The sequence below is a fragment of the Camelus dromedarius genome, chromosome 1 (assembly GCF_036321535.1).
Source record: "Camelus dromedarius isolate mCamDro1 chromosome 1, mCamDro1.pat, whole genome shotgun sequence".
NCBI lineage: Eukaryota > Metazoa > Chordata > Mammalia > Artiodactyla > Camelidae > Camelus > Camelus dromedarius.
The window spans coordinates 118,444,399-118,472,042 of record NC_087436.1 but is presented as its reverse complement, the minus strand read 5'-3'; the positions used below and the strand labels follow the sequence as shown (position 1 = coordinate 118,472,042).

Here is a 27,644-nt window from a genome sequence, read left to right as displayed (position 1 = left end):
GGCCCACGCCGCTCATCAGTCCCGCCACTCTTTCTCTCTGAGCCTAGACGAAGCCTCAGAACCCTTCTTAACACCACCTTGTTGACGGAAGCTGCCAGTGGAGTTGGCCCACAAGTGGCGATCTCTGCTGGCTCTGGTTTAAGCAGTGTCAGAATGTTTCCCAGCTAAGTGATCTTTAGTGCCTTTCTTTTCAATGATGTCAAAATAAATCCCAGCCCCCAACTCTTAAGGTAGTATTGGCCTTTAGAAACCACCTAATTTCTCTGACCTCCGGGTGTCACACGTGATAATGAGAACCAGCACTTTCCTCCCTGAACCCCTGAATTTGGGATAAGGGAGTTTATTCATGCTTTTTTCAGTTTTTTTGTTTTGTTTTTTTGGCGGGGAGTAATTAGGTTTCTTTCCTTTTAGAGGAGGTACTGGGGATTGAACCCAGGACCTTGCACGTGGTAAGCCTTCGCTCTGCCACTTGAGTGATACCCTGCCCCAGAGAAAAGCACCGTTGCAACACGATCTGGCCTCTGTAAAGTGCTGCTGAGTCAGAGGCTATTCTGTTGTGATTATTTTTATGTGTGTGTGTGGTAAAAACACACATAGCATAAGAGCTGTCGTCTTAAAAACTTGTAAGTGTGCAGGACGGCATTGTTAGCTGTACGCCTGTGCTCAGTGGAGCTGCACAACTTTTCCATCCTGTGTAACTGAAATTCTCTCCCCACTGAACAGCAACCCCGTCGCCCCTTCTCCTAACCCCCGGCAACTGTTTTCACTCTTACTACCGTATTATAATTGCTACGTATGCCCGCATGCCTCTGCCTCCAAGGCTCTACGTGCCCTGAGGGCAGGATCCCAGTTGTGTTCGTGAACTCACCAGGATCTCAAGGGATCTGACACTGGTTTTCAACTTAGTGGGCAGGAAATTTTTTCCCAAAGGATAAGTATAGAAGTGTAGCCTCAGATGACCGATCCGACCCCAGCCTGTTGACACTCTGGCAATATTGTCATCCTCATCATGGTCATTTGCTTTTTTTTATCAGAGTCATGGTCATTTAGAGAAAAGATGACAGGCCCAAGAGGGTAGGGTGGCTTCCCACTTGTTTACTGGGTGACCCTAAGCGAGTCACTTCCCCTCTCTCCGTCTCACTTTCCTTTTGTGTCCGCAGCAGGAAATACTGTAATCTCCGTCCGTCTCAGGGCATGGTTTGGAGACCAGCTGGGCTGACGTCCTGCAGATGCTTTGAGGGTGATAGAGTCTCACGCCAGGGAGAGGTCTGATGAGTGGCCTTCGCCTGTGTTATCGCTTCATCAGCTTTGTCTTTATCACCGTATCTTTATGATCCTAGCTTTTATCGTTATATAAAAATAAAATGTAAATGTTGAGGACGTTTAAAACAAAAATCCTAAGGATTCCATAGCCTAGAGTTCTGGGTGGGGGCAGAGGGGCAGGTAAAGCTCCTTGCACCTGCTGACACCCCCTCCTAGTGAAAAAGGAGGGGGTGAGCATGCCTGCCCAGTTTATTCTGCCTGCTTATAAGTATGTGAGTCAGAGGGGCCTCGCTGCGCCGTCGGCCGCGACACGGGCCTCCTCTGCGCGGCTGTGTCTGGGGTGTGACTGGGGCCCCTCTCCTCACCCGCATGTGCTTTCTCTCTGAACAGTCGGGGACTCCTTTTCGGTCAGCTACACAGCCTCGCTGGAGGTGGAAGACGTCGAGGGTGGAGAGGTCCTGATGCTGCCTGCCCGGCTCTCCTTCCAGACTTCATCCCCGGTATTGCCTTTGTTCCTCTGATTTCTGTCCTGCTGCTTTAGAAACTGTGGGCACAGTATCTGCTAGTTCATTCTTTTTTTCCTCCCTTCCTCCTTTCCTTCAGTGATACCGAATTCTAGAAGTGCACGGGCTCTGGGACCTCACACACTTTACCGTGAACCAGGCTCCCTCGGAGCTCCTGGTGACCTTGAGTAGCTACGTACCCTCTCTGGGCCTGATTATGAAGATGCGTGATCACTAGATGTGAATTTCTCAGCACTGTGTCCCGTGCATGACGGGCACTCAACCAGGAGTTCCCATTGGTGTTGGTTCGCTCAAGCTGCCGAGGCACCGTGGACCAGGTGGCTCAAAACGCCAGAAATTTGTTTGTTCACCATTCTGGGGGCTGGAGGTCCAGATCCAGGTGGGGGCAGGGTTGGCCCCTTCTTGAGGCCTCTCTCCTCAGCATGTAGACGGCCGTCTTCTCCCTGTGTCCTCACGTGGTCGTCCCTCTGTGCGTGTCTGTGTCCTGGTCGCCTCCTCTCAGGAGGACCCCGGTCAGATGGGATTAGAGCCCACCCAGCCTCTGATCATGTCTGTAAAGGCTCTGTCACGAACACAGTCACATTCTGAGGTTCTGGGGGCCAGGGCTTCAGCATACGGGCTTTAGGGGACGTTATTCAGCCTGTAACACTATTACTGTTAGCACCTTCATTTTCCAGTCCGCTCTCTGTTAATCCATGTGGGCGGTGAGTGTGGTTGGCTGTGTGGCCCATGCCCGGCGCTGTGCCCTCCTGGGGATGCAGAGGAGGAGAGCCGTCCTCGTCTTAAAGGCGCTCGTGCTCTAGTTACTGGGGCCACGTGGTTCCGACTTCAGCCTCTGGGGAAAGTACCTTTTAATAGATCAGGAAAATGAGGCTCCGAGTGTGACTGCCCCAGCCACGTGACAGAATCAAAATCGGACCCCCCAGTGGCCACAAGGCCGAAGGGCCTGTGTGTGGCATTTCTGCTGCCGTAAGAAAAGAATTCTGGATAAAATTGAATAAAATGAAAAATACCACAAAGATGAAGACCAGATACAAGAAAACTATACAAAACTGTCAGAGAAGACAAATGTCTCAGAAAACGATTAAGTGTGGAGTGAAGAACAGAGGACAAAAAAGGATTTAAAAAATGGAGAGAAGATGGCCCAGAAGAGATACCTAACTGGTTTCAAAGGACAGGAAACTGAGTATGTTAAAATCAGACTTTAGGATAAGGCACCAGTCAGAAACCAACAGCGAGAAACTCAGGAACCCAGTGGCACCGGGAGCCTCCACCTCCTCTCAGGGGCATGAGGACGTCGGGCCAGGGTGGCCGCACGCCTCCCAGAGGTGCCTGGTGAGGCTGCTGGGGCAGCGGGAAGCGTGCGGTCCAGGAGCCCCTCACTCACGCCAGGGCGACCTTCCCGGCATCCCGCCCTGACGGCTCCTGCCCATTGCTTTGCTTGGTGCCTGTCTGTGTCTATGGACTCCATCCCCTGGAGCCCCCTGCTTCCCACTGGAAGGTCGCTCCGTGAGACCAGGGACCTCGTTGGCCCTGTTCCCAGCTGTGTTCTCAGCGCCTGAAATGGAGCCCCGCACACGCTAGGTGCACAGTGAAAATGTGCTGAGTGAAAGAATGAACAGATCTGTGAACTAATGATTCTTGGGCAGGTGTGCTTTCTCTTTTTTAACTTCTCTGAGCCTCAGGTTTCTTATCTGTAAATGGGAAATTGTCTCATAATGCCTCCAGTCTTTTGTGGGCATAAGAGAAATGATTTTCTCTTTGCAAATGGACTGCATTCTCCTTCCCCCTCCAAGCCTTCAGGGGCTCTCTGGGCAGTTCTCTGGACAGAGTGGAGGGTCCCCTAGCCCCCCTGGAGTTTCCAGAGCTCCAGGCTTCATGGCATGTGTTCCAGGCTCCTGCCTGCCTGCCCGTAGAGCGTCAGCGTCTCCCTTCCTTTTGCTGCTCAGCAGCAGCTCATGGGAGGCCAGCGTTTGCTGAGGGGTAAGTTTAGGTGACAGTGAGCGCTCCCGTGCCTCATTCTCTAATCGGTTCACCCGGTTGGACTTCGGTTTCCTTGAGGGACCCGCAGGCCTTCCTACATGATGACAAGAAGGCCAGGTGTGTTTGGGGCTGAAACTGGTCAGACCCAAAGTCTGAGTGAGGTTCATGTCCACCCCAGGTGAGAACCCTGGTCTGCCCTGCGTGGCGGTCAGCCGTGCAGAGGCTCACACTGCAAATGGGAGAATAAAGGAGCTATTTAAAACTACAGGTGCCCAAGGGGATGAAATCCTCCAAGTCGGTGTGTGGAGGTGTCTGGGATTTCAGGGGTGGGAGCACTGCCCTGGTGTATTATCAGAGGCAGTTCCACATCTCTGGGCTTCAGTAACCCAAACCCGAAAAAGAGAGGAGTGAGAAGACCCCCCCCAAATCTCTTCTTGTTCTGACAGCTTAAAACAACGTGAGAGCGGTGGAGAGGCAGTAAAGACAGTGGCCCCTGACTCATCGCCAGAGCAGGAGGCGGTACCGTCAGAAGTGCCCTGTGTCGGGTCTGGAAGCTGCTTTCTCACACACATGTGCACAAGTGCAGACCTAGATGCACGTGGACATGGACACATACATACACACGCACACACGCACGCACCTCAAATTCATACAAGGTTAGAGGTCGAGAAGGAAAAATCTAGAACATTCGTCTCAAGTTTCTTACAATATATTGTAGCAACCGCACGCCCACCTTATGAAACCATCACTGTGTCTCACATGGCCCGTGGCTTCTGACTCCAGGCTGTCGTCTGAAACATGTTTCCCGAGCCTGGAAGTTTATGTAGGAAGCAAGGGGCTGAGGATTTAGGTTTTGTAAAGAGGTGGAGACAGCTCTGTAGATCGCTTTCGGCCCCTCTCGGCTTAGACCCTGGGAGTCAGTGAACGCAGGGAGGAGGGACCCAGAGGCAGGAGAGAGCAGCAGAGGCAGCCGAACACGGGCCTCGGTTTGCGGGTCAGGAGAGCCTGGAGCTCGCAGGGCGCTGTGGACGTTCCGAAGCCCCGACAGCTCCGGAGCAGAAGGGGCCAAGCGGTCGCTTCCTAGTTGTCTCTTCTTTAAAGGCTTGTTTTGTTTTTTGTTTTGAATTTCCATTTCCCTCCTGGAACAAAAAAGAAGCTGGTAGTAGTTTGATTTCCTTCTGGAGCCTCCCTTAGCTTGTCCTGCTGGCCCATGATGCGTCTGGGATACTCCAGTGTTCCCAGTAGCAACTGCAGGGCATGGATCTGGGGTTTCCTACTGGTCCACCAGGGCCCATCAGGTTAGGGGAAAATGCCCTGGAGTGGCCATGATAGGATTACACGGGGGGTGCCTAGCCCACTGGATGTCCAGTTGCAAGTCCCCCGGCCAGGTTATCTGCAAGGAGAAGACCGCCACCGCCACCGCTGCTGCCGCTGCCACCACCGCCACCGCCATCTACACCAATAGCAGTAATACTTTCATAGCACTGCCCCCTATGTGGGAACTCTTCAAATGAATTCTCACAGCCACCCTAGAGTTGAATACAATTCCCATTGTACAGATGAAGACACTGAGGCCCAGAGAGGTCAATACCTTGTCCAGAGACAGAGCGCTGGTGAGTGACGGGCCAGCCCTGACCTGGGCAGTCCGCTCTCAACACAACCCTGCATGGCTTTTCGGTTGCAGGACATTCTGCCTCCACGCGTGGGGAGAAGTGTGTGCTCCCAGTGGGCCTCCTCAGACCACCCGGTCGGACAGATGGCAGTCACAACGCTCACCCCGTGTTTCCTGAGCAGGGGCGGACTGGAAGCCCCGCCTGACCCCAGCCCCGTGTGTTTCACCCCAGGGGCCCACTGCCCGTGCTGTCTTGGCAGTGAGGGAAGCTGCTGTTTGGATTTCACACGTGCCTCCGGGAGAGAAGGAGGCATCACAGTCACATAGACCTTTCCCCCAAAGGGACTCTGAGGCCCCAGCAAGCCCCAGCCCCTCAACAGCCAGAGGCCCGCTTAGCTCCAGGCACGGGGGGCGGAAACACACCAATACTGCCCGTGTGCCCCATGCCGAGACCTGCTGACTGATGTGCTTTCTTTTTTTCTTTTTCTAGAATAGAATACAGCTAGAAGCCCTTTTCACCATAACAACAGAAGAAAAGGTAACGGTAAGAGAAAGTGTGTGACCCGGATGCCCGCCTCTGCCCCTGGCGTGTCTCTTTCTGCCAGTGATGTGTGGCCTCTCACTGCTCTCGGAGCTGAGGGGAGGGGCCCCCGCTGGCCTTAGACTCCAGGTGCACATGGAGGCTGGGGTCCCCTGGCCCGAGACCGCCCGGCTAGTTTCCCGGGTGCCCCCTTCATCGGGGCGGGCCGGGTAGGTCAGCGCCCAGACAGGCTGAGGCCCTGCCCACCCACCTGTGCGCCTGCTCAGCTGTTTCTGCCTGCCCTGCAGTGTTCGTTCCGGGGCCAGTGGGTGGTCACGCCTTGTCTTCCCAGAGTTTCCCAGATCTTCCCAGGGCCGTCCAGGGGCAGCCACGCTTCCTCTGCTGTTCACCATCAAACTTCTCCATCTTTGTTCACCATTCGATCACCCGCGGCTCGTGCCTTCACTCATTTGCTTGCTCATCAAATGTTTATTCACCAAATGATCACACTTCACATTTCTTAAGTGCCCTCTCGCTGCCGGCAGCCTAAGCAAAGGACACAGGCTGAATCATGTCGCCTTCAGCACAGTCTTGGGGGACAGATTGTACTTTTAAATCCCCTCCATTTCGTGGATGGGGAAGCTGAGGCACACCTAGTTCAGGTAGTCTGCCTGAGGTCACATGGCTAGTGTGTCAGGGTTCCCAGACCACCCCCAGGTTCAGTGGTTCCCCAGGAGGACTCACAGGACGGCACGCGTGGTTGTACCAGGCTGGTTTATCACAGAGAAAGGATGCAAAGCAGAGTTGGCAAGAGCACAGGCACATGGGGTGAGGTCTGGAGGGTACCAGGTGCAGGCTTCCAGAGTCTTCTCCCAGTAGAGGCACGCAGGACATGCTTCATTCCTCAGGCGTCAAGTTGTGACAACATATGTGAAGTGCCATTCCATTCCCAGGGAAGCTCAGGAGAGTCCCCAGGATTTGTCCTGGGAGCTGGGCGCGAGGGCACCCTCTGCCTGGCACATCCCAGGACTCCAGACTCCCCGAAGGACAGCAGGTGTTCAGCGTAAATCACATCGTTTGCACAACAGTTTAGGCCTTGTGAGCTGCTTTTATGGGGATGGTGGGAACCCTTCGAAATTCCGGTTCCCAGATGCCAGCTAAGACCCAGCCTTGGGAGCAGCCCCTTCAAGGGATGGAAGTCTTGAGCCTGCTGTGTGAGTCTTTCTGCACAGGTAGTGTTAGAACAGGATTTAACCCAGGCGCTTTGGCTCCAGTGGGCCACACTCTCTCCCAGAGAGTCGATTTCTTGCCCAGAAAAGGTGGGAACAAAACCAGAGTTAAGGACACAGGCAGACGATTCTCCTGGCTGATCCGGGAGCTCCTGCCGGGTGGGACCGTGTCTGATTCATTCCTACGACCCCCTCTGTGCCTGACACTGTGGGTGGCACGCGACAGGTAGAGATCCCTTGATTGAGTTGATTGTCATCAGTGTCATCAGTGATTGCCCTGCAGTGGAGGAGATGGCTGGTCACTGCGTGACTGCAATAAAGGTCAGAGAACGTTCATTTAATTAGTATTTATGAGCCCTTCCTCTGGGCCCCAGACCCCCTCACGTAGATAGAGACAAACCATTCCCAGGACTTTGGGGTGTCTCCAGCTCGCACACTGCCTGCAGAAGAACAGGAATAGGTTTCTCTGGGCTGCGGACCCATGGGTGCAGGGTTTGGCAGTGGAGCAGTGGGCTGGATGTGAGCCCCATTGGCCCCTGGGCCAGATGACCTCTGCCTGTGGACCATGTTCAAGGAGGTCACTGAGGGGGAATTTTTGTGTGTGATCTTGGGCACGGTGCTTACCTCCGTGGGTCTCAGTTTCTTAGCTGTAAAATGAGAATAATAGTAGTTCCCGTTTCATAGGGTGGTCGTCAAAGTCAAAGGTGCAGGTAAAGCACTCAGCACAGGGCCTGGCCTCCTGTGAGTGCTCCGTAAACGTCGCCGGTATTATTACACAAGTGCACAACACCGCTGTGCGAGGGTTCCGTGTGAATTGTGAATGAACGTTATGTATCAGGGCCTCAAGCCCAAGTTCCCTTGGGGGCCGCACAGGTGCTCCCAGTGTGGGAGTCAGGCCCAGGCAAGATTCTAGGGCGTTGTGGAGTCTGGGGCAGCCTAGAGACTCAGCTTGCCCATCACCCACCATTCCTCCCCCAACACTGAGACGTTAAACCAGGGGAAAAAAGGCCAAACAGTGCACATCAACTGTGGCTGAATTTGTGAGGTTGTGACCCAACAAATAACCACAGGTGCTGGGGATACTGACAAGAGAGACGGGCTGCTGGGTGGGCTGGCTGGATGGCAGGCCTCCTGGAGGAGGTAAGAATTCAGCTGGATCTTAAAGGAAGGACTTCATTAAAACGGAGGAGAGATGTGTGTAACTGCATTGCTTTGCTGTACACATGAAACTAACACAAATAGACTGTACTTCAGTGAAAAATAAGAATTAAAAAAAGATGAAGGAGAGGTTCCTGAAATACGCAGCTGAAGATCTGACATCAAGGTTAAGCCTATTTGACTGTGGGTTGGACATGAACCGAGATAGACTGGACGCATGCACAGTGCCTAGTACCACTAAGGACACGAAAGGACGCAGCAAGGCCCTTGCCAGCTGTAGCGTATATTCTAGCAGGGCTGACTTGGGCGCCTGCAAAGCTAGCACCATTATGCTAGGGAAGTGTGACAGTGGTGAGTAGCGGGAGCTCGGCGGCAGGGTAGGCACTCCTCTGACACTTTCATCAAGCAGTTAGAAAACACAAAGTAAAGACATTAAGTTATCCATCGTGTAAATTGGGGTCTGCAACACTTGGAAGAGACCCCATCATCTCCTTGATTTATTATTAATTTCCTGCCAGCGAAAGTGACGTATGTCCACTAAGGCCCCAAAAAGTCTTCTTACCCTTTCTGTCTCCTGGATGAATGGAGTCTCTTTGAGAGGAAAATAATCTCTCCACCTCTTGCTGGACATTGAATTCAGGCAGTCCGGGGAACTGGACTTCCCTCCAGCTGGGCACTGTGCCAGGTACCAGGGAGAAGGCCGTCATACTCCGCTACAAGGATCTGGATCTAATCAAGAGAGGGACATTTAAACCAATTGTTGCGTCACCCAGATTCATTTAGAATGTAGTTCCAGTAATAATCATAGTGGAATTTTGCAGAAGGATGTGATCAAATCATAGTTTCACCTGAAAATATAAACTTAGGAAGCTAGTGAGACCATTTTGAAACAAAGAGTAACGTGGAAGGATTTGCCCTAGCAGATTAAAAAAATCAGAAAGCTACATTAATGCTGTATGTATAATGGTCCCGCAAGAAAAGTCAGACCAGTGGAATGAAGTAGAATGTCTACATGTATGTATGTGATAAAATGCTATTTCAATCAATGGGAGGAGAATGTTTCACTCATAAATTTGGAGGCAACTGACTGGATCTTTTGAAAGAAAAATGAAGATGAATTCCCTAAACAGATTTAAATCTAAATAGACAAAACAGTTTGTGGAAAGTAAATATTGGTTAATACGCTATGAAAAAAAACCATGGAGGAAAATCATGGATTTGAGGACACAAATAGTTGAAAACTTTACATTTGAAAACAGCATTGGGAATGAGAAGTGGCAAACTTGGGAAACTATTTGCAACACACATTAAAAAGGATTAAAGTCTTTAATATAGAAAGATCTTGTATTAATTACTAAGATAAAGAATGCCTCAGTACATAACTATGTACGGTATGAGAATTTCTCAAATACGAGGATTTACAATGTGTGCCCTTGAGCACAGTGGAGAGAGCATGTAACTCTGTGGGCGGAAGCATGTGGCTTTGAGTTTGACTCGCAGGATGGGAGGCATGTGGTCACATATCACATTTGCCTTCTCGGGGTCACGTCTTGTTTGGATGAGTGCACCAGCCTCCTGCCCGTCCAGCCCTGCTCCCCTCCAGCCCATTGTTCTCACTGCAGTAATCTTTTTGAAGCACCAACCTGCTCACTTTCTGTTCTGGAGGGGCTCCCTATTGCCTGCTGGAAGAAGGATTCAGTGTCCACCAGGAAAGGGGGCCTCTGCTGGCTCCCTGGGCTGTGGGATTCCAGTGTTTTCCACGTCGCTCTGATCTTCTCTTACTTGTCCTCTGGGCAGCTTGTAAACATCCTGCAGGACCCTGACCAACTTTCTTCACTTCTGATTGCTCTGCATCCCCAAGGCATGCTCCTGGCACCTCTTGCTGGAGTCCCATGACATTGGGACATCTGATATACCTTGTCACTCTGTGATACTGAGATTATTCCCCTGGTTGACACTTAATACATTTTGTTGACCTCAGAATAGAACTTTTGCCGAGGGAGAGACTTTAAATATACAGTTTTACTTCCTCCTTTGAGAGTAAAACACCCAGGTCCTTAGAGACTCTGGGAACTGGCCAAGGTCCTGAAGCTTGGTGACAGCATTGCGGAATGGAATCCTGCTGTACGGTTTGTTCTGTAATCCAAGCCTTGTTCACTAGGTTGTAACTTACCAGCTCTATTAGTAAGTGTGATTGTCTCCACCGGTGGTTAACTCCAAGCTCTCGCTCTTGCTGGAACTGTCCATCTCTGCCCTCAGAGCTGCCCTTCAAAGGCTGTGGGACAAGGGTCAGCAAGTCACTGACCCTTCTGCTTCTTCAACAAGAATTTCAGCTAAATTGCTCCTAAAATCTCTTCCAGGGAAGTCATTCTGTGTGATGTCCCCTTCAAACTCTTCCTGTTTGGGAAGGGGTGAGATTTAATATATGTCCATGTGGACATAAACAGCCTCTCTAAACACAGAGACAGACAAAATAGCATTACCTCATGTCCCCACCTCCAGACAGAACAGTTGCTAACACGATGGTTTCTTGCCTTCTGCAAGTCTATGAATATATTTATTACATAGTTGAAGCCAAACTGTATAAACAATTTCTCCTCATGTTTTTGTAACTTGTTATTGGATTTTAAGCATTTAAAGCATTTCTTTTGAAAGTTTTTTTTTTTGGTCTGGCATCACTCTTCCTAAACTCAGTGGTGGAACTCATCAAAGGAATCTGCTACCAGCTAATGTGTGATTAAAGGGGTGGTAGTGACGGCTGAGTCTTTTTCAGAGACAAGAGGGAAAGTTAGCCAGGGGCTCTGAGGATAAGAAAGCTGGGGTCCCTGATCCCCCTTCTTTTTCTTTATTCTTAGATAATGAAATTTAAGATAAATGGGCTCTTTGAAATCTGTACTTACAATGATTATCAGTGGAATTCGTCTGCAAGATTTTTGCCCTCATTTTACAAATGAGGAAACTTCAGCTTAGAGAAAGGAAGGCTCGGGGTCCCGCAGTGTGGTAGGGGGCAGAGCTGCGAGCTGAACCCCAGCTAGAGCCTCAGTCCATGGTCTTTACGAATATGTCCTACTGCTTCTGACAGCCTTGTTTCTTGTCTTCGTCATTTCTCCCTTGGCTGTGACATCCAGGGTTATCCTCCAGACTGAAGTCACACAGTAGCCAGATTTCTTTTTCTAAAATACTGGTGTTACTGTGTTACTTCCTGGCTTAGAACCTTGCAGTGATCCCCGCCTCCCCAGCCTCCTCTTGAAAGCCCTTTGGGACTCAGGCTGTGTCTCTTGCCACCTGCAGGTCCCATTCACGCCATTTCCTCTGCTTGGCTGACCCTCCTCTTGGTCTGGCTTGTTGTCCTCTGCCCATGGGTCACCTCTTGGAAGGTCTTCTTTGTCCTTTGAGCCAGTTTAGAGGTTGCACATCCTCCCACCTTAATCCTCGGGCATCCCCCTCACCCCAGCCTCATGTCACCCCAGCCTGCGTGCCTAGCCATTCCTCCGCAGGATGCTGAGCTCCTTGGAGCAGAGTCCAGGTCTCTTTCCTCCTTGTCTCTCCCACGCCTGGCACTGGGCTCATCGAATCCATGAATTAACTTGATGTCACAGAAAGTCACAACCACACGCAAACATCAAGTCAAACCTGCGAGCCATTGTGATGTAGCCACTTAATAGAGTTTCAGGCAGAGGGGATGATAGAGAAGCTTGGTTTTGCACACGTGAAGTGTGAGTTCTGAATTTAAAGCATAGTTTGAAAGATCAAAAAGGAAGTACTTGTCCTCTGGTGAAAGTTCGATAAAAATGTTGATAGTTAAACAGTTTTGATGGGACTGTGAAGGCGTTTGGCCAGAGACTCAGGAATTCTAAAACTCTGCCCTGCTAGTCACTCACCACAAAAGGGTGAGTGGTGTGCTCAGGGTGGGAACCAAAATGTTCACGGTGGCACCGGCGCCTGGTGGGCCCATGCAGGGCAACAAGTAAAAGGCCAGGCTGGAGTCTGGGGAGGCAGCTGTGGCGTGGAGGCTGCTTGCCTGAACTGCTGGGTGTGAATCCTGGGTCTGCTACTTAACAGCTCTGTGGCCTTGGGCCATCTGTTTAATTTATTTGTACTTTGGCACAATAATTTGAAAGTATGGATTGAAATAGTGCCCACTTTATAATATGGTCACGGGGAGTAAATGGATAATGTGTGTAAAGCATGGCAGACACCCGGTAAACACTCCTGATTAAATAGATGAGCCGAGCTTTGCACGGGGCCCCTCCGCCTCAGGGTGTGGTTTAATCTCCTTGCTGTGGGGTATTTTTAGCCCCATATTACAGATGAGAGAACCGAGGTTCCCAGAAGTCAAGTCAGTTGCCCAGAGCATCGCAGCTATTTGATAGAAGAGGCATTTGCATTCAGGTCTAAATGATTTGCAATGCAGAGCTGTTTTTATTTTTGCTCAAAATGTCTTTGGGAGAATTTAAGGAGTTGATTGTTGTGAAAGCGTCAACCCAGGGGTTCTCAAAGTGTCTGGTTCCCAGACAAGCAGACAGCAGCATCCCCTGGCAACTTGCCAGCAACGCCACTTCTCAGTTCCTGCCCTGGGTCTAGTGACTCAGAAACTCCGAGGGTGGGCCCGGCGATTCATGTTGCCACAGACCCTTCGGATGACTGTGGCGTGAGCTCCAGTGTGAGCCCACAGCCTGACCCATCCCGAGTGCTTAGCAAAATGGCAGCTGCTGCCGTCATTGGCACCACGTTCCAGATCCCCCAGAACTGGTGGAGGGAGGGGCAGATGGGGAGTGTCTAGAGCATCTTGCTTCTTACAGTTGTTTTTTGCTGCCAGCCACTCCTGGCCCATCCGTGGACTCACACTAGGCCCAGGCTGTCGCTGATTGGGGCCCAGAGGAAGCCTTCGAGGAGAGGGAAGTAGGCAGGGCACATCAAAGTAAGCTCATGTGAGCTCTGGAGTCCACCGTGCCTCGTCGTTCATTGGGTTGCCTGGCAGCTGGCCTGCCTCCGCCTGTGTGGTGCTCCCCCCACCACGTGCATCCTTCAGAGTGATCCTGAGGTCCAGAGTGGGCCACACCTCCCAGGGCAATAGCATCTGCAGATTTCTGCCCGACTCGAAGTATTTCACAGATACTTCATGCTGCCTTAGGTTTGTTATGTATTTGAGTTGGGAATTTAACCTTCCTGAGTGCCTGTGATGTGCCAGCCTTGGGGTGGATGGTCCTACTGTATGCATGCCTCCATGTTCAGCTCCTTGAAGTATTTGCCCCATTTAGCTCAGGCCCAGAGAGGTCCAGTGATGGTCTCAAGGTGACCAGCTAGTAGGTGCCAGAGCCCAGTCCAAACCCAGGTGGGTCTCGCTAACTGTTTGTTCCACTCTCCCTTAGTCACAGCTTGATTTGAGAGATGGAAGGCATGACCACGAACAAATCTCTCTCTGCCTCTTATCCCCGTAGGTCCTGCCAAACCACGGCCTCCACGCGGCCGGGTTCTTCGTGGCCTTCATCCTCTCCCTTCTGCTGACCTGGACTGCGCTTTTCTTCATGGTTCGATATCGGTGTTTGAAGGGAAGCCTGCTTACCAGACATCAGGTGGGAATCCATCTGCATCTTCTTCCTGGCGGGTGGTTGGCTGGTGGTAGACATGGGGTGGAAGTTTATCCTTCAGTTCGGTGTGTTTCAAGTCTGGACAGATGCCGGAATCCCCGGGGGAGCCGCGGAGGCACGCTCAGACCCAGGTCCTCCTGCAGAGGTCTGACCGCTTTGTCCTGGGTGCATCACCATCCTTAGTAGTTTTTAAAAGCTCCCTGGATGACCCTAATGTGACCAGGACGGAGAATCCCTGCATTCTGGCCGAATCACTGAGCACCCACCTGTGTGGCCCACTTTGTATTCATGCCACATCCTAATTCAGGCCCTGGTCCACACTGTCCTCTGAAAAGACTTTGAAGACTCACTTCATCCTCAGGGTGAAGCCCAGACTCCTTAGCACAGCTCATAAGGAAAGCCTCCCGTGGTCCAGCCTCACATGTCAACATCCCGCTCTACCCATGACTGGGTGTCTCCGAGACCCCCGAGCTCTCCACACTCACCTCGGATGCTTTTTCGATCCTCTCTGTTCATCAACAAGCAGAACTCTGACACATCCTTTAAGACTCATCTTGGACTTTGCCCCTCCCTGGACATCATTACTGGCCATCTCCTGGCTGAGTTAGGGGCCCTCTCTCTGGGTCCCTGCGCTAGCTTCCGGACCCCACGCAGCATTTATCCTAATGTATTAGGCCCATCTGTGAACTCCTCGATCTCGGCTTTCCTGTCTTGCTCTGGGTTCCCACAGAAGCACATCCTGAGACCAGGATCCACATACAAATAGTTCCTATGGGGAAGTGATCCCAGGAAATAATGAGAGGGGTGGGGGAGTGAGGCCGAAAGGGAAGGCAGCCAATCAAGTCATGACTGTGGGCACCCGAGCTTCATCCCCCATGGGAATGGAACACTGGGGCCAGTGTCGATCTAGCTTTGGCATCAGCCCGCCTAAAGGGAGATGGAGCTGGGGCACTCAGCCATCAGATCCCACTGGTCATTGGTTGAGGACAAGAGGGCAAGGGGGCCAGGCCAAAGGGTGATGTTATTTCCCCGGCATGGGTTCTGAAGGCCAGCAGGAGCCTTCAGGGAAGGAAGCGTAGGTATTGGCTGGTGGATCTTGGGTGAGAGGGCACTGAGTGGCGAGGGTGAGGGGACATGGTTGGAGGATGAATGGTGGCTGCGATATTCCATCACCTGGTACAGAGCCCTGTGCTTAGAAGGCATTCGATGAATGTGTGAAGGAATGAATGCACCCTCGGCCAATCAGTAATGGACAGACAGAGGAAGGTGAGAAGGCACTGAGGGGAGTGAGCCCCTGGTTGGGCTGTTCCGTCCTGCAGGGCCACCGGGGCTCAGCTGCTGCGATGCAGTGTCACCCAGAGGTCCAGCACCGCCTTGAAAGGAACATCTGTTATCTTCCTCCCTCCCTGGATGGTGAGGGAACTGAAGCCCCTGAAGTTAAACAACCTGCTTCAAGTGTGAGCGTAGGCTGGGACCTGGCTTCTGAGGAGCCCCCGCCTCCCTGGAGGCTGGCAGTCCTGCCCTCACCGTTCCTTTTGCCTCTGCTTCCTGGAGGAGAGAATTGTCATTTCAAAATGAGGTCAGGCCACCCTCTCCTGGGCAGGCAAAAGGCTTTGAGAAGGAAAATGGCCCAGCTAATGAGACATCCTGCTTCCTCTCCCAAAGCTGTTATCGATCACAGAACAAAACTCACCCTGCTGTTTTGATGAAGGAACAAGGATTCATTGCTCGGAGATTAAAGTCTGATTGTTACAACCGTGGGAGGAAAGCAGAGTATGAATCTGATTTCAGGTCTGAAGACCCTTGTAGTATTTTTTTTTTTTCCTGCATCACAAAATGAACTCTTTTCACATTTAAAAGAATTTTTCCACTGCGGTGGTGATCAGTGGGGCCACGTGCTGTAAAACAGAAGATAGCCTTTAGAGGTAGGTAGACTTGGGATCAAACACCACCGAGGCTCTTTATGGGCTGTGTGAACTCAGATGATGTCATTTCATCAGTCTGAGCTGCAGTTTCCATACATGTAAAGCGGGGGCGTCAGCACTTCTTTTGCGTGACAATTTCATGATATAACACATACAAGGCACGGGGACAGGAATTCTTAAATGTGAGTATAATTATCACCCATTTCTGCAGAGTTAATGATGTTGGTGCAAAACAGGCACATCGTCCATCCGGTCGGAGGGTTGAGCTTAATTATCTCTGATGGCACTTCCATCTTCCACATCTGTATTTTGATTAGAAACCCAGTCAGATCCATGATGTTGAAGTTCATCTGCCAAATGTAATTTTCCCCTGCACGACGATGGGGATGCTGTTGGGGATGATCATGATGGTGATGGTGATGATGGTGGTGGTGATGATGATGGTGATAATAAGATGGCGGTGATGATGATGAAATATTTTTATTGGGTCTTTATAGTTACGAAGGTCTTTCCAGCCATTGCTTTGTTTTAGCCACACAACAAGCTTGTGCACGGCTACCAGAATTGTGATCCTATTTCTCTGACAAGAAAATGAGGCTCAGCAAAGTGTCTTGCCTGCTCACCAGTGCTGGGGCCAGCTAGGTTCTCTGCCTGGGGATCCATGACTTTCCTCCATGACTTTCCCAGCCCGTGACCTTCAGAAGAAGAGCCACTCAATTGTTGTTTCTGAAATTCTCCTGCAGGGCCAGCATCACGAGAGCAAGCTGGAGCACTCCCAGTTCACAGCGGATGGTGTGAATGAAGACCTTGCTCTGAATGACCAAATGGTAGACATTCTGTCTTCAGAGGACCCCGGGAGCATGCTCCAAGCCTTGGAAGAGTAAGAATTCCAGGTCCCATTATACTTTCACGGATATGATGAGTGTTCTAATGACAGCAGTAGGAGAGCAAACACTGAGTGCGTTTCATCCTTTAACTCACTCCAGGGATCATTCATGTGTCATCAGCAGTCATAATCGAGTAACTGCCACGCACTGAACACTATGCTTGGTATCTGAGAAAAAAAGATAAGACATGGTTTGGGCTAGGAGGTGATCTGACCTAGTGAGAACACATGAACAGAAGTGACCACACAAGTCTGATGAATACCACGGTAAGACTGGGGCTAGCTGAGCCCAGGAGAAAAAGTAATTACCTCTGAGCTGCTCGTGGAAATGCTTCCCAGAGGAAAAGAGATTTTCACTAATTCCTGAAGCATGAGCAGAAGCTTTCCCAGTAGATTAAGGGAAGGGAGGCTTTTCGGGGCAGATCCCAAGATAGGAAATGAGCAAGACACATACATTTGGCAAAGTGTAAGCAGCTCAGTACGACTGATGTGTGGGTTGGGGTGTTGAGTAGGACAGTGAAGTAGAGAAAGTGACACCTGGAGAGAGAGGCCAGACCAGGAGATGTGATTTTGGCTAAACTGAATTCAGTTCTTTTTAATTTTAATTTTTTGTCTATTTATCTGTTTACTTTTAAGGATCATGATCTGAATGTTTTTATTTTATTTTATTATTATGGGGGCAACACTGGTTTATAGCATTATGTAAGTTTCACGTCCACAACATTATATTTCTACTTCTGTATCCCCTACACTGCGCTCACCACCAAAAATTTAGTCTTCATTGGTTACAGGGCAGATGACCCCCTTTACCCATTCATCCCTTCTCCCCACCCTTTCTTTGGTACCCACTATTCTGTTCTCTGTATCTACATGTTTGCTTTTGTTTGGCTTGGTTTATTCATTTATTTTGTGTTTTCGTTTGTTTTCTGTGCTCCACATATGAGTGCAGTCATGTGGTATTTTCTTTCTCCATCTGACTTGTTTCACTTACTAATACTGTCACAGTCCATCTATGTTGTTGCAAATGGCAAGACTTCATCTTTTTATGGCTGAGTAATATTCCATTGTGTATATACATTTCTTCTTTATCTTTTGTCCGTTGATGGGCACTGAGGTAGCTTCCATAGCTTGGCAATTGCAAATAAAGCTGCAGTGAGCATAAGGGTGCATATATCTTTTCAAATTAGTGTTTTCACATTCTTTGGATAAATACTCAGAAGTAGGGTATATATATCCAGTAGCTGGATCATACGATAGGTCTAGTCTTATTTTTTTGAGGAATCTCCATAGTGTTTTCCATAATGGCTGCACCAACTTACATTCCCACCAACACTTGTTATTTCTTGCCTTTTGGATAATAGCTATTCTAACAGGCATGAGGTGATACCTCATCATGGTTTTGATTTGCATTTCCCTGATAACTAGTGATGTTGTTTTTGTGTGCCTGTTGGCCATCTATGTGTCTTCTTTGGAAAAATGTCTGTTCAGCTCCATCTATTTACTGATTGGGTTGTTTCATGTGGTTGTTGTTGAGTTGTATCAGTTCTTTATATATTTTTGGATATTACCACGTATCAGATATATTATTTGGAAATACCTTCTTCCAGTCAGTAGGTTGTCTTTTCATTTTACTGATGGTTTCCTTTGCTGTACAGAAGCTTTTTGGTTTGATGTAGTCCTATTTGTTTATTTTTGCTTTTGATTCCTTTGCCTGAGGAGACATATCTAGACAGATACTGCTGAGACCTGTGACCAAGGATGTATTGCCTTTGTTTTCTTTTAGGAGTTTTATAGTTTCAGGTCTTACAGGTAAGTCTTCAATCCATTTTGAGTTTATCTTGGTGTACGGTGTGAAATAGTGGTCTAGTTTCATTTTTTTCATGTGGTTGTCCAGCTTTCTTAACACCATTTATTGAAGAGACTGTCATTTCTCCATTGTCTATTCTTTGCTCCTTTGTTGTAGATTAATTGCCCATATATGCATGGGTTTATTTCTGAGCACTCAGTTCTATTCCATTGATCTGTGTATCTGTTTTTGTGCCAATACCATGCTGTTTTGATTACTATGGTTTTGTAATATAGTTTGAAATCAGGGCATGTGATACCTCCAGCTTTATTATTTTTTTTCTCAGGATTGCTTTGGTTATTCAGCGTCTTTTGTAGTTCCACATAAATTAAAAATTTTTTGTTCTCTTTCTGTGAAAAATGCCCTTGGGGTTTTGATAGAGATTGCATTGAATCTCTAGATTAGGTAATATGAACATTAAAAATACCTCATTCCATCCATTAACATGGGGTATTTTTCCATTTATTTGTGCCTTCTTCGATTTCTTTCAGCAATATTTTATACTTTTCAGCATACAGATCTTTCACCTCTTTGGTCAGATTCATTCCTAGGCATTTCATTTTTTTTTGTTGCAATTGTAAATGGAATTTTTAAAATTTCTCTTTCTGGTAGCTCATTGCTAGTGTGTAGAAGTGCAGCAGATTTTTGTAAGTTGATTTTGTATCCTGCAACTTTACTGTTTATTATTTCTTTTAGTTTTTTTGCTGGAGTCTTTAGTGTTTTCTATATATATACTTATGTCATCTGAAAATGGTGACAGTTTTAATTCTTTCTTCCTAATTTGGATACCTTTAGTTTTTTTTTTTTGCCTAATTCCACTAGCTAGGACTCCAATACTGTGTTGAATAAGAGTGGTGAGAGTGGGCATCCATGTCTTGTTCCTGATTTCAGAGGGACAGGTTTCAGTTTTTCACTGTTGAAGATGATGTTAGCTGTAGGTTCATCATATGTGGCCTTTATTATGTTGAGGTATGTTCCCCCTACACCCATTTTATTGAGAGATTTTATGATAAATAGATACTGCGTCTTGTCAAATGCTTTTTGTGCATCTATTAGATGATCAGATGATTTTTATCCTTCATTTTGTTAGCGTGGTATATCAGTTTGATTGATTTGAAGATGTTGAAGCATCTTTGCCTCCTTGGAATAAATCCCACTTAATATGGTGTATGATTCTTTTAACATATTGTTTATTCAGTTTACTAATATTTTGTTGAGGATTTTTTCATCTATGTTCATGAGAGATACTGGCCTGTAATTTTCTTTTTTTGTGTTGTCTTTGTCTGCTTTTGGTATTAGTGTGATGTTGGACTTCTAAAGTTAGGAAACATTCCCTCCTCTTTTGTATTTTGGGAGAGTTTGATAAGATAGGTATTAAATCTTCTTTTAATGTTTGATAGAATTCACCTGTGAAGCCATCTGGTCCTGGACTTGTGTTTTGGAGGCTTTTTGATCACTATTTCAATCTCTGTACTAGTAATTGATCTATTCAGATTTTCTATTTCTTCATAATTCAATTTTGAAAAGTTGTATGATTCTAAGAATTTGTCCAATTCTTCTTTGTCAAATTTGTTGTACACTGTCCATAATATTTTCTTACAATCCTCTGTATTTCTGTGGTGTCTGTTGTTATTCCTCTTCTTTCATATTTGATTTTATTTATCAGTGCTTTCTCTCTCTCTTTTTTAATCTAGCTAAAGGCTTGTCAATTTTACCTTCTCCAAGAACCAGCTCTTAGTTTCATTAATTTTTGTCTTTTTAGTCTCTATTTCATTTATTTTCACTTTGATGTTTATTTCTGTCCTTCTACTGACTTTGGGCTTCATTTGTTCTTCTTTTTCTAGTTCCTTTATGTGTATAATTAGATTGTTTATTTGAGATTTTTCTTGTTTCTTGAGGTAGGCCTTATTGCTGTGAATTACCTCTTAGGGCTGCCTTTGCTGCATCCCATAGATTTTTTGGTATGTTGTATTTTTGTTTGTCTTCGGGTACATTTTTTAATTTCTCTTTTGATTTTGGCATTGACCCAATAATTGTTCAGTAACATGTTTTAGTCTTCAGATATTTGTGATTTTTCCAACTTTCTTCTTGTAGTTGATTTCTAGTTTCATACCACTGTGTTCAGAAAAGATGCTTGGTATGTCCTTAGTCTTCTTAACTTACTGAGAATTGTTTGTGTACCAACATATGATCTGTCCTTGAGAAAGTTTCATGTTCACTTAGGAGAATGTGTGTTCTACTGCGTTTGGATGGAATGTTCTGTACAAATCTATCAAACCCATCTGTTCTACTGTTTCCTTTTTGACTTTCTGTCTCCATGATCTATTCATTGATGTAAGCAGGGTGTTAAAATGAATCTCTCATTATTATTGTGCTGCTGTCAGTTTCTCCCTTTAGGTCTGCTAATACTTGTTTTATATATGCTGGTGCTCCCGTGTTTGGTGCATGTATATTAATAGCTGTTAGATCTTCTTGATGCAGTTTCCCTTTTATCATTATACACTGCTCATTTTTGTCTCATTACCTTTTTTGGCTTAAAGTCTGTTTTGTCTGATATGAGTTTGGCTACACCCCCCCTTTTTGGCTGCCATTTGCTTGGAGTATCCTCTTCCGGCCCTTCCCTTTCAGCCCATATTTGTCTTTAGAGCTGACAGGCAGCATGCAGTTGGGTCTTAATCCATTCAGCCACTCTGTGTCTTTTGATTGGTGAATTCAATCCATTTACATTTAAGGTTATGATTGATAGATGAGGACTTAGTTCTACCATTTTGTCTTTTTTCTGGTTGCTGTATATGTCCCTTTTTATTTCTGGTGTTTCTATCTGCCATTTTGATTTGATGGTTTTCTATGATGTTTTTCTCAGTTTCCTCTTTTTTATGTTTCATGTCTTTGCTCTAGATTTATAATTTGTGGTTACCGTGATGCTTGTATAAAACTTTTCAGATAAAATAGTCCTTTTTCTGCTGATAGCATCTTATCTTCATTTATGTGTACAGAGTCCATCTTTTTTTTTCTTCCCCTTTTGTGTTTTTTTCCCCTCAAGTTATCCATTTTTATGTTGTGAGTTACCAGACTGAAGTAGTTACCAGTATTTTTTCTGCTTTTTTCCCTCTCTCTAACTTTTATGTTATAATAAAGTGTTTTAAAACCTATTCTGGAAAAGAGTTACAATTTTCTGGTTCTGTCACCTTACTCAAACTTTTGAGTACTTTTCCTTTCTGTTTCTGGTAGAAGAACTCCTTCCAGCATTTCTCATAAGATAGGTCCAGTGGTGATGAACTCCCTCAGCTTTTGTCTGTTTGAGAAAGGCTTTATTTCTCCTTCAACTCTGAATGATAACCTTGCTGGAGAGAGTATTCTTGGGTGACATTTTTTGTCTTTCAGTATTTTGAGGAGGTCATTCTGCTCCCTCCTGGCCTTTAAAGTTTCTTTGGAGAAATCTGCTGAGAGCCTAATGGTGGTTCCTTTGTAGGTTACCATCTTTTTTCCCTGGCTGCCTTGTCATTGACTTTTGACAATTTGAATATAGCGTGTCATGGAGATCTTTTTGCATTGGGGTAATTAGGTGTTCTCTTAGCTGCATAGACTGTGTATCCAATTCCTTTCCCGGGTTTGGAATTCTCAGTTATTATTCCTCAAGATAAACTCTCCACTCCTTTTTCTTTCTCTTCTCTGGGATACCCATTACCCTAACGTTGCCCTTCCTAAAAGAGCTGGATAGCTCTTGTAGACGTTCCCCATTTTCTAATATCTTATTTCTTTTCCCTCTTCTACCTGTGTCATTCCTAGATCTCTGTGTTTGAGCTCGCTAGTCCTCTCCATAGGGGCTGCTCTGTTTCCAATGTTTCCCAATGCGTTCTTTACCTCCTTTATGAGCTCTTCAGCTGCAGAATTGCAATTTGGTTCTTTTTTTGAGTTTCAATTTCTTTGATAAAGTATTCCCTCTATGCATTCATTTTATTCCTCAGCGCATTGAACTGCTTTTCTGGGTCTCCTTGTAGCTGGCCAAGTTTCTTCCTGACAGCTGTTTTGAATTCTCTATCAGTTAGATCTCAGTATTCCATGGCTCGAAGCTTGGTTTCTGGAGAATTGACATTTTCTTTTTGTGGTGCAATGTTGCTGTGGTTCTGCATGACGCTCGATGAAATGTCCCTCTGCCAGTGCACTTGTAGTCTTGAACACCTTTCCGCTTGATTCTGAGCTGCCTCTAGTTATATTCAGGAGCTGGCACTTCCCATCCTCCATTGCCGCTGTCAGAGGTGTGGCTCCGTGCTCTCATTATCGCTTCCTGTGCCTCTGAGTTTGTTGGTACCTTGCTGTCGCCATTGTCACTGGTGTTGCTTCCTGGGACACCAGGATGGAGGGCTCGTCTGGAAACCCCTGAGTTGCAGGCTCTGTCACCACAGGGGAAGGGGGAGGGTGGGGGGAGCTGGCTTCATGCAGGCACCTCTACCATGTCCAGTGTTGTGAGGTTCATGGGTTCATCTGCTGGGAGTGGGGAGCAAAGTTGTGGGTGCCTCAGTGGCTGGAGAACAGGGTTCGAGACCCCACTGCCACTGCTGGCCAGTTACTTATGGCTAAAGGCTCTGCTGCGGCTGGAATATCAGAGTCTTGTGCATCCCCTCCCCCTGCTGCTACTGGGATGTTTGGGGCTGGGGGCTCATCTGGCATGGCTTGGGGGGCTAGGACTGCAGGCACCGTCTCTGCTGTTCCCCCAGTTCTGCCTCCACTATGTGTGCCAGTCTACTCACCTTTAGATGTACAAATGTGTGGAATTTTCTGGCATCCTGTTAGGCAGGGGCCCCTTTGTTGTACTGTGGGTGTTTTACTGGTTATGGATTAAAGGAGGAGACAGAGAGGATGTCTCACTCCACCATGATGCTGATGTCCTCCACTATACCCATTCTTTTTATGTATTTAACAAATACTTATAATTTCTATGTATGTGTAACAGAACATAGAGCCAGATGTGGTTCTGAGAACTTTACAAATACTTACAATCTTCTTAACAACCCTAGGAAGCAGGTACTGCTGTCTTTACCATCCTACAGATGAGGACTCAAGGTTAAGGAGCCTGCCCCAGGGCACACACAAGTAAATGAGAGAGCAGGTTTCAGACCCACGTAGTGTGGCTCCGGGATACATGCTCTTGGTCAGGGTCCTGCGCTGACCGTGGTTTCTCCTGCCAGGCACATGGCTCACAGTCTCCTGGTTGTCACTCTAAAATTCATCATTTTAGCTTTTCCCTCTTTCAGTTCACAAATGTTGACAGATGACTTCTTTATGTTTCCCTTTTTCAGTTGCTGCCAAAATTCTCAATCTCATCTTTTGTTTCCTCAAACATATTAAGCAGAATTATTTTTATGTCTCCATCTGAAAACTTGACTGTGTTTACCCCTGTTTGGCGTCTACTACATGTTGTTCCTCTTAGTTTGTGATCATACTTTCCTGTCTCCTTGTATGCCTGTGTAGTTTTGATTGTGTCCCAGACATTGTAATGAAAACTGAGAAGACAGTTTGAAGACTAGGATGCTGCTGCCTTCTTCCAGGTGGTTAAGGGTGTGCTTGTGGGTTACCTCGATCTAATCAGAGATGGAGTTCGTTCAAAGTCGGGCTTCATTTCCTTCAAGGTCTGGTCTGTTTCTGGTACATCTTTACTCCTGAGGTATGAATACCAACCAGAAGGCCAAGGGATTTCATCATGGTGATGTCTCCTCAGCAGTGTTTGAACTCCAGGTTTCATCTTCGGAAATTCTGCTCAGCTTTTCAGCCCCTGCCTCTTCTAGATCTACCAGATGCTCTTAGGAACAGTGTCCCCAAATATGGGACTCTCTGAGCTTCCTGGTGCTCCTAGATCTTGACTTCATGTTTATTTACTGCCTTGTTAGCCCTCAGATACTTTCAAACAGATTTTGTTTCTGTCCAACTTTTCTAATTGTTTTCAGTGGGAGAGTTTGTCAAATTTACCTTGGCCACCCTCAATAGGAACAGATCCCATCTTTGTGTAAACCGTCCTCTGGGCAATGAACCAGATTCAGTCCTTGCTGTCAGTGGCAGCGTATGACCCTGTGTTTTCCAATGTAGATGTGGAAACAGGCATGGCTTAAAATAGCATAAAGCAACAGGGCCACCAAGTGCATTGGTTAAGACCATGGTCCCTGGAGTTAGATCAGGGTTTAAATCTGGGCTGTGACACCATGTGGCCTTGGTTAAGCTACTTAAGTGAAGGCTTAGGATGGAGAAGAGGAGCAGGGTCACAGAGATTTCTGGATGTCAGACTCCACAGTAGGTACTGGAGACCCAGGGAATTTTTTTTTCAATATGAGTAGATTGTGTTTTAAAAAACTACTCTGGATGCAAATAGAAAATGGCTTAGAAGGGAGAGTGGGGAGACTAGGGTCGGGGATGTCGAAGTGTGATGTAGGGTGGGAACGGTGGACTTGAAGGGAAGGGAAAATCTCAGATGACTCCCCAGGGTTCTGGGTTTTGTTTGTTAGTTTATTGATTTATTTTTGAGGGGGAAAGGTGGGGGCACCCAACAGTTCCAGCCTCTCAGTAGATCCCGAGATTGCAGAAGTGTCCAGGAGCATGGAGGACAGAGGGGGTCCACCTTCATGACAGCAGTTAGATGCTGAATCTGGGGCACAGATCTTTGGAAGATTATGCCAAATACACCATCTGAAGGGACTGGATTCTCATTTGGTTATAGCAGCATTTCGTTTTTACCTTTTTTGCTTTCTTATTATTAATAATGGGACCATGTTGGAACCCTTCAGACTGGATGCCATGTACAACAAACTTTTCCTGATTCTAGAGTCAAGGTGCAGAGCGTCTTCTGCCCACTTCCCCCTGGGGAGTCATTGCCGTGAATTTAGAGTCATCAGCATGCTGATAAGCTCTAATGCTTTATATTTTTGTGTATTTGTGCAGCGTATAAAAATGTACAATCTCTTTCCCATGCCATAGTTAACCTGGTCCTTACACTGATGCTCTATTGCACATCTAGCTTTCAGTATTGGATAGTTGAAGAATCTGCTGCTCGGCTAAGTCGAGAGGTTTATCTGTAGTCACGCATCTAGTAAGTGACAGAACAGGACTTGAGCTTTCTCAGTATTTAACATCGGGCACACTGGATTTTGCAAATATTCTCTGAACCTCAGTTTCATTATTGCTTATCTGGGGAAACTGTGACCCACCGCCGGGGGACACTGTAAAGTGTAGCGATACAAAAGAGACGTATGATAGCGTCCTTACAGCAACGTTGCCTCTGGGTCAGATTTAAAGGGAGATGAGCAGATCCCAACAAGAAGCGTTCAAGACGATCAGCACTTCCTTGAGTCTTTCTCCAGACCGTTGCAGGCAGCAGCTGAAAATGGAGGCGCTCCAGAGGCAAAGCTGAGCAGCCCTGTGACCCTGTTTCCTGGAACCTGCTAGCGGTGTCCTGCGGTGAGGAGAGACAGGCCCAGGTTAGAAGCAGAAGCAGAAGCAGAGAGTGGCCTCCTCTTCAGAGGGACTGCTCACCGAGCTGGAGGGGAGCTCCGCTGTGTCTGGCTCACAGCGCCTTGTGAGCCGAGCGGGCGTTCTCAGCAGAGAGGGCCTTTCCTCCTGCTTGGAAGGGGGCTCCTTCCCAGCTGAGTGAGCGCCTCTAGGCAGGGCCAGCCCGTCAGCTTTGTGACTGCCTTGATGACCTCGCACCCAGCTGGGAACCGGGCCTGTGAATCCATTTCTGGGTGTCAGGCTTCTGTGGTCATTCAGGTGTGATCCTTCATTTTAGCTTAATTCCCTAATCACAATGCCAAGGGTGACAAATTAAAATTCACTGCACTGTCCGAGAGGGCGAAGGAAGGACAGGCGGGTGGGGGGGGGGGGGGCGGCTGCTTCCTGGTGGGGAGTAATAAATGTTTCCAATGATAGTAAGTGGTAGGAGCAGGGGATCACCAACGTATTTCGTAGCTAAAAGTTTGTTTTCTTCCAATACTTGGAAATGAGTAATAAAGTGAAAGGACTTGATTTGTGTGATCAGCACCCAGGTATTTAATTTGCAAGAAGGCCATGCCCCATCACCTTCTGACCTGCGTCGTTAGTGCTGTAAAATAGGAAAGTGTTGGTCATCCCGGCTTTGTTTTAGACTCAAGAAGTGATGACCTTTGAGAAGCACATCTTCCTTTCTCCCAATGTTTTATGAAATTATTCTCAGCCGCTGCCATTTGCTGGTTTTGGGCTGTGAACGTGGTTCAGGAAAAAGGGGGCTGAGAGGATGGCTGTGTCCCAGGTGTCCCAGGTTTCCCAGGCGAGTCCCTGGGACCACTGCGTCCAGCCAAGTGAGTTCCTTGGCTTCTCGCAGGGAAGAACTCAAGAGCAAGCCAGAGCAGAGTGAAGGCAGATTGATTCGGAGAGATGCATACTCCACAGACCAAGTGTAGGCCCTCTCAGAAGGCCAGAGAGGCCACGAGGCGTGGGGGTAGGTGTTTGGTTTAAAGTGAAAGTAAATACACTGTCCATAGACAGAGTGAGGGCCATCTCAAAAGGCGGGAGAAAGGCCCGAGGAGGTGTGAGGTTGTTGGTGCTTATGAGTGCGGTTATTTCATATCCTAGCAAGGGGGAGGGTTATTCCAGCTGCTTTGGGGAAGGGGCTGGGATTCCTAGGAATTGACCCTTATGGTCAGCCTCTGAGCCGTCCTGGCACCTGTGGGAGGGCCATTTGGCAGCTACTGTATTACAATGAGCCTATAATGAAGCTCAAGGTCTCCTGGGAGTGGAATCGTCTGCCATCTTGGTGCTAATGGCTGTGTCATTCTTTTAATCCTTGTGCCCTGCCCCCTGCCCTCCTATCTCAAATGCGATAAGGATATTAAGCTTCACCAAGATTTTATCCTTGCAAATCACTTAGTAGCTCTGGCTGGAATTTTGTATTTATTTCTTCTTGGGAACCAATTGTATTTTGCCTGAAGAGTGTTGCACAATGATTACCATGCATGATCTGAAAGCCCCCAGCTGGAGAGCTAAGGGTCCTCCTCCCTTCCCCTCTGCCAGCTCCTCCCTACCCCCCGCCTCATCCCAACACTCAGTATTTATTGAAAACCAGCTCTGTTTCAGGCACTGTGGTT

The 27,644-nt window shown here is 47.5% G+C and overlaps 1 protein-coding gene across 9 annotated transcripts in view; it reads left to right on the top strand.

Moving 5' to 3' along the window:
• EVC2 (EvC ciliary complex subunit 2) overlaps positions 1-27,644 on the top strand; it is a 123,398-nt gene that overhangs the window by 20,683 nt on the left and 75,071 nt on the right. For 8 of the 9 annotated variants that reach the window (XM_064488136.1, XM_031437527.2, XM_031437581.2 and 5 more), the window contains exons 6-9: positions 1,654-1,763; positions 5,873-5,926; positions 13,731-13,865; positions 16,549-16,685. In XM_064488136.1, the coding sequence (XP_064344206.1) occupies positions 1,654-1,763; positions 5,873-5,926; positions 13,731-13,865; positions 16,549-16,685 (436 nt within the window). The remainder of the gene's footprint in view (positions 1-1,653; positions 1,764-5,872; positions 5,927-13,730; positions 13,866-16,548; positions 16,686-27,644) is intronic. The other variant, XM_031437551.2, reaches the window with a different exon arrangement.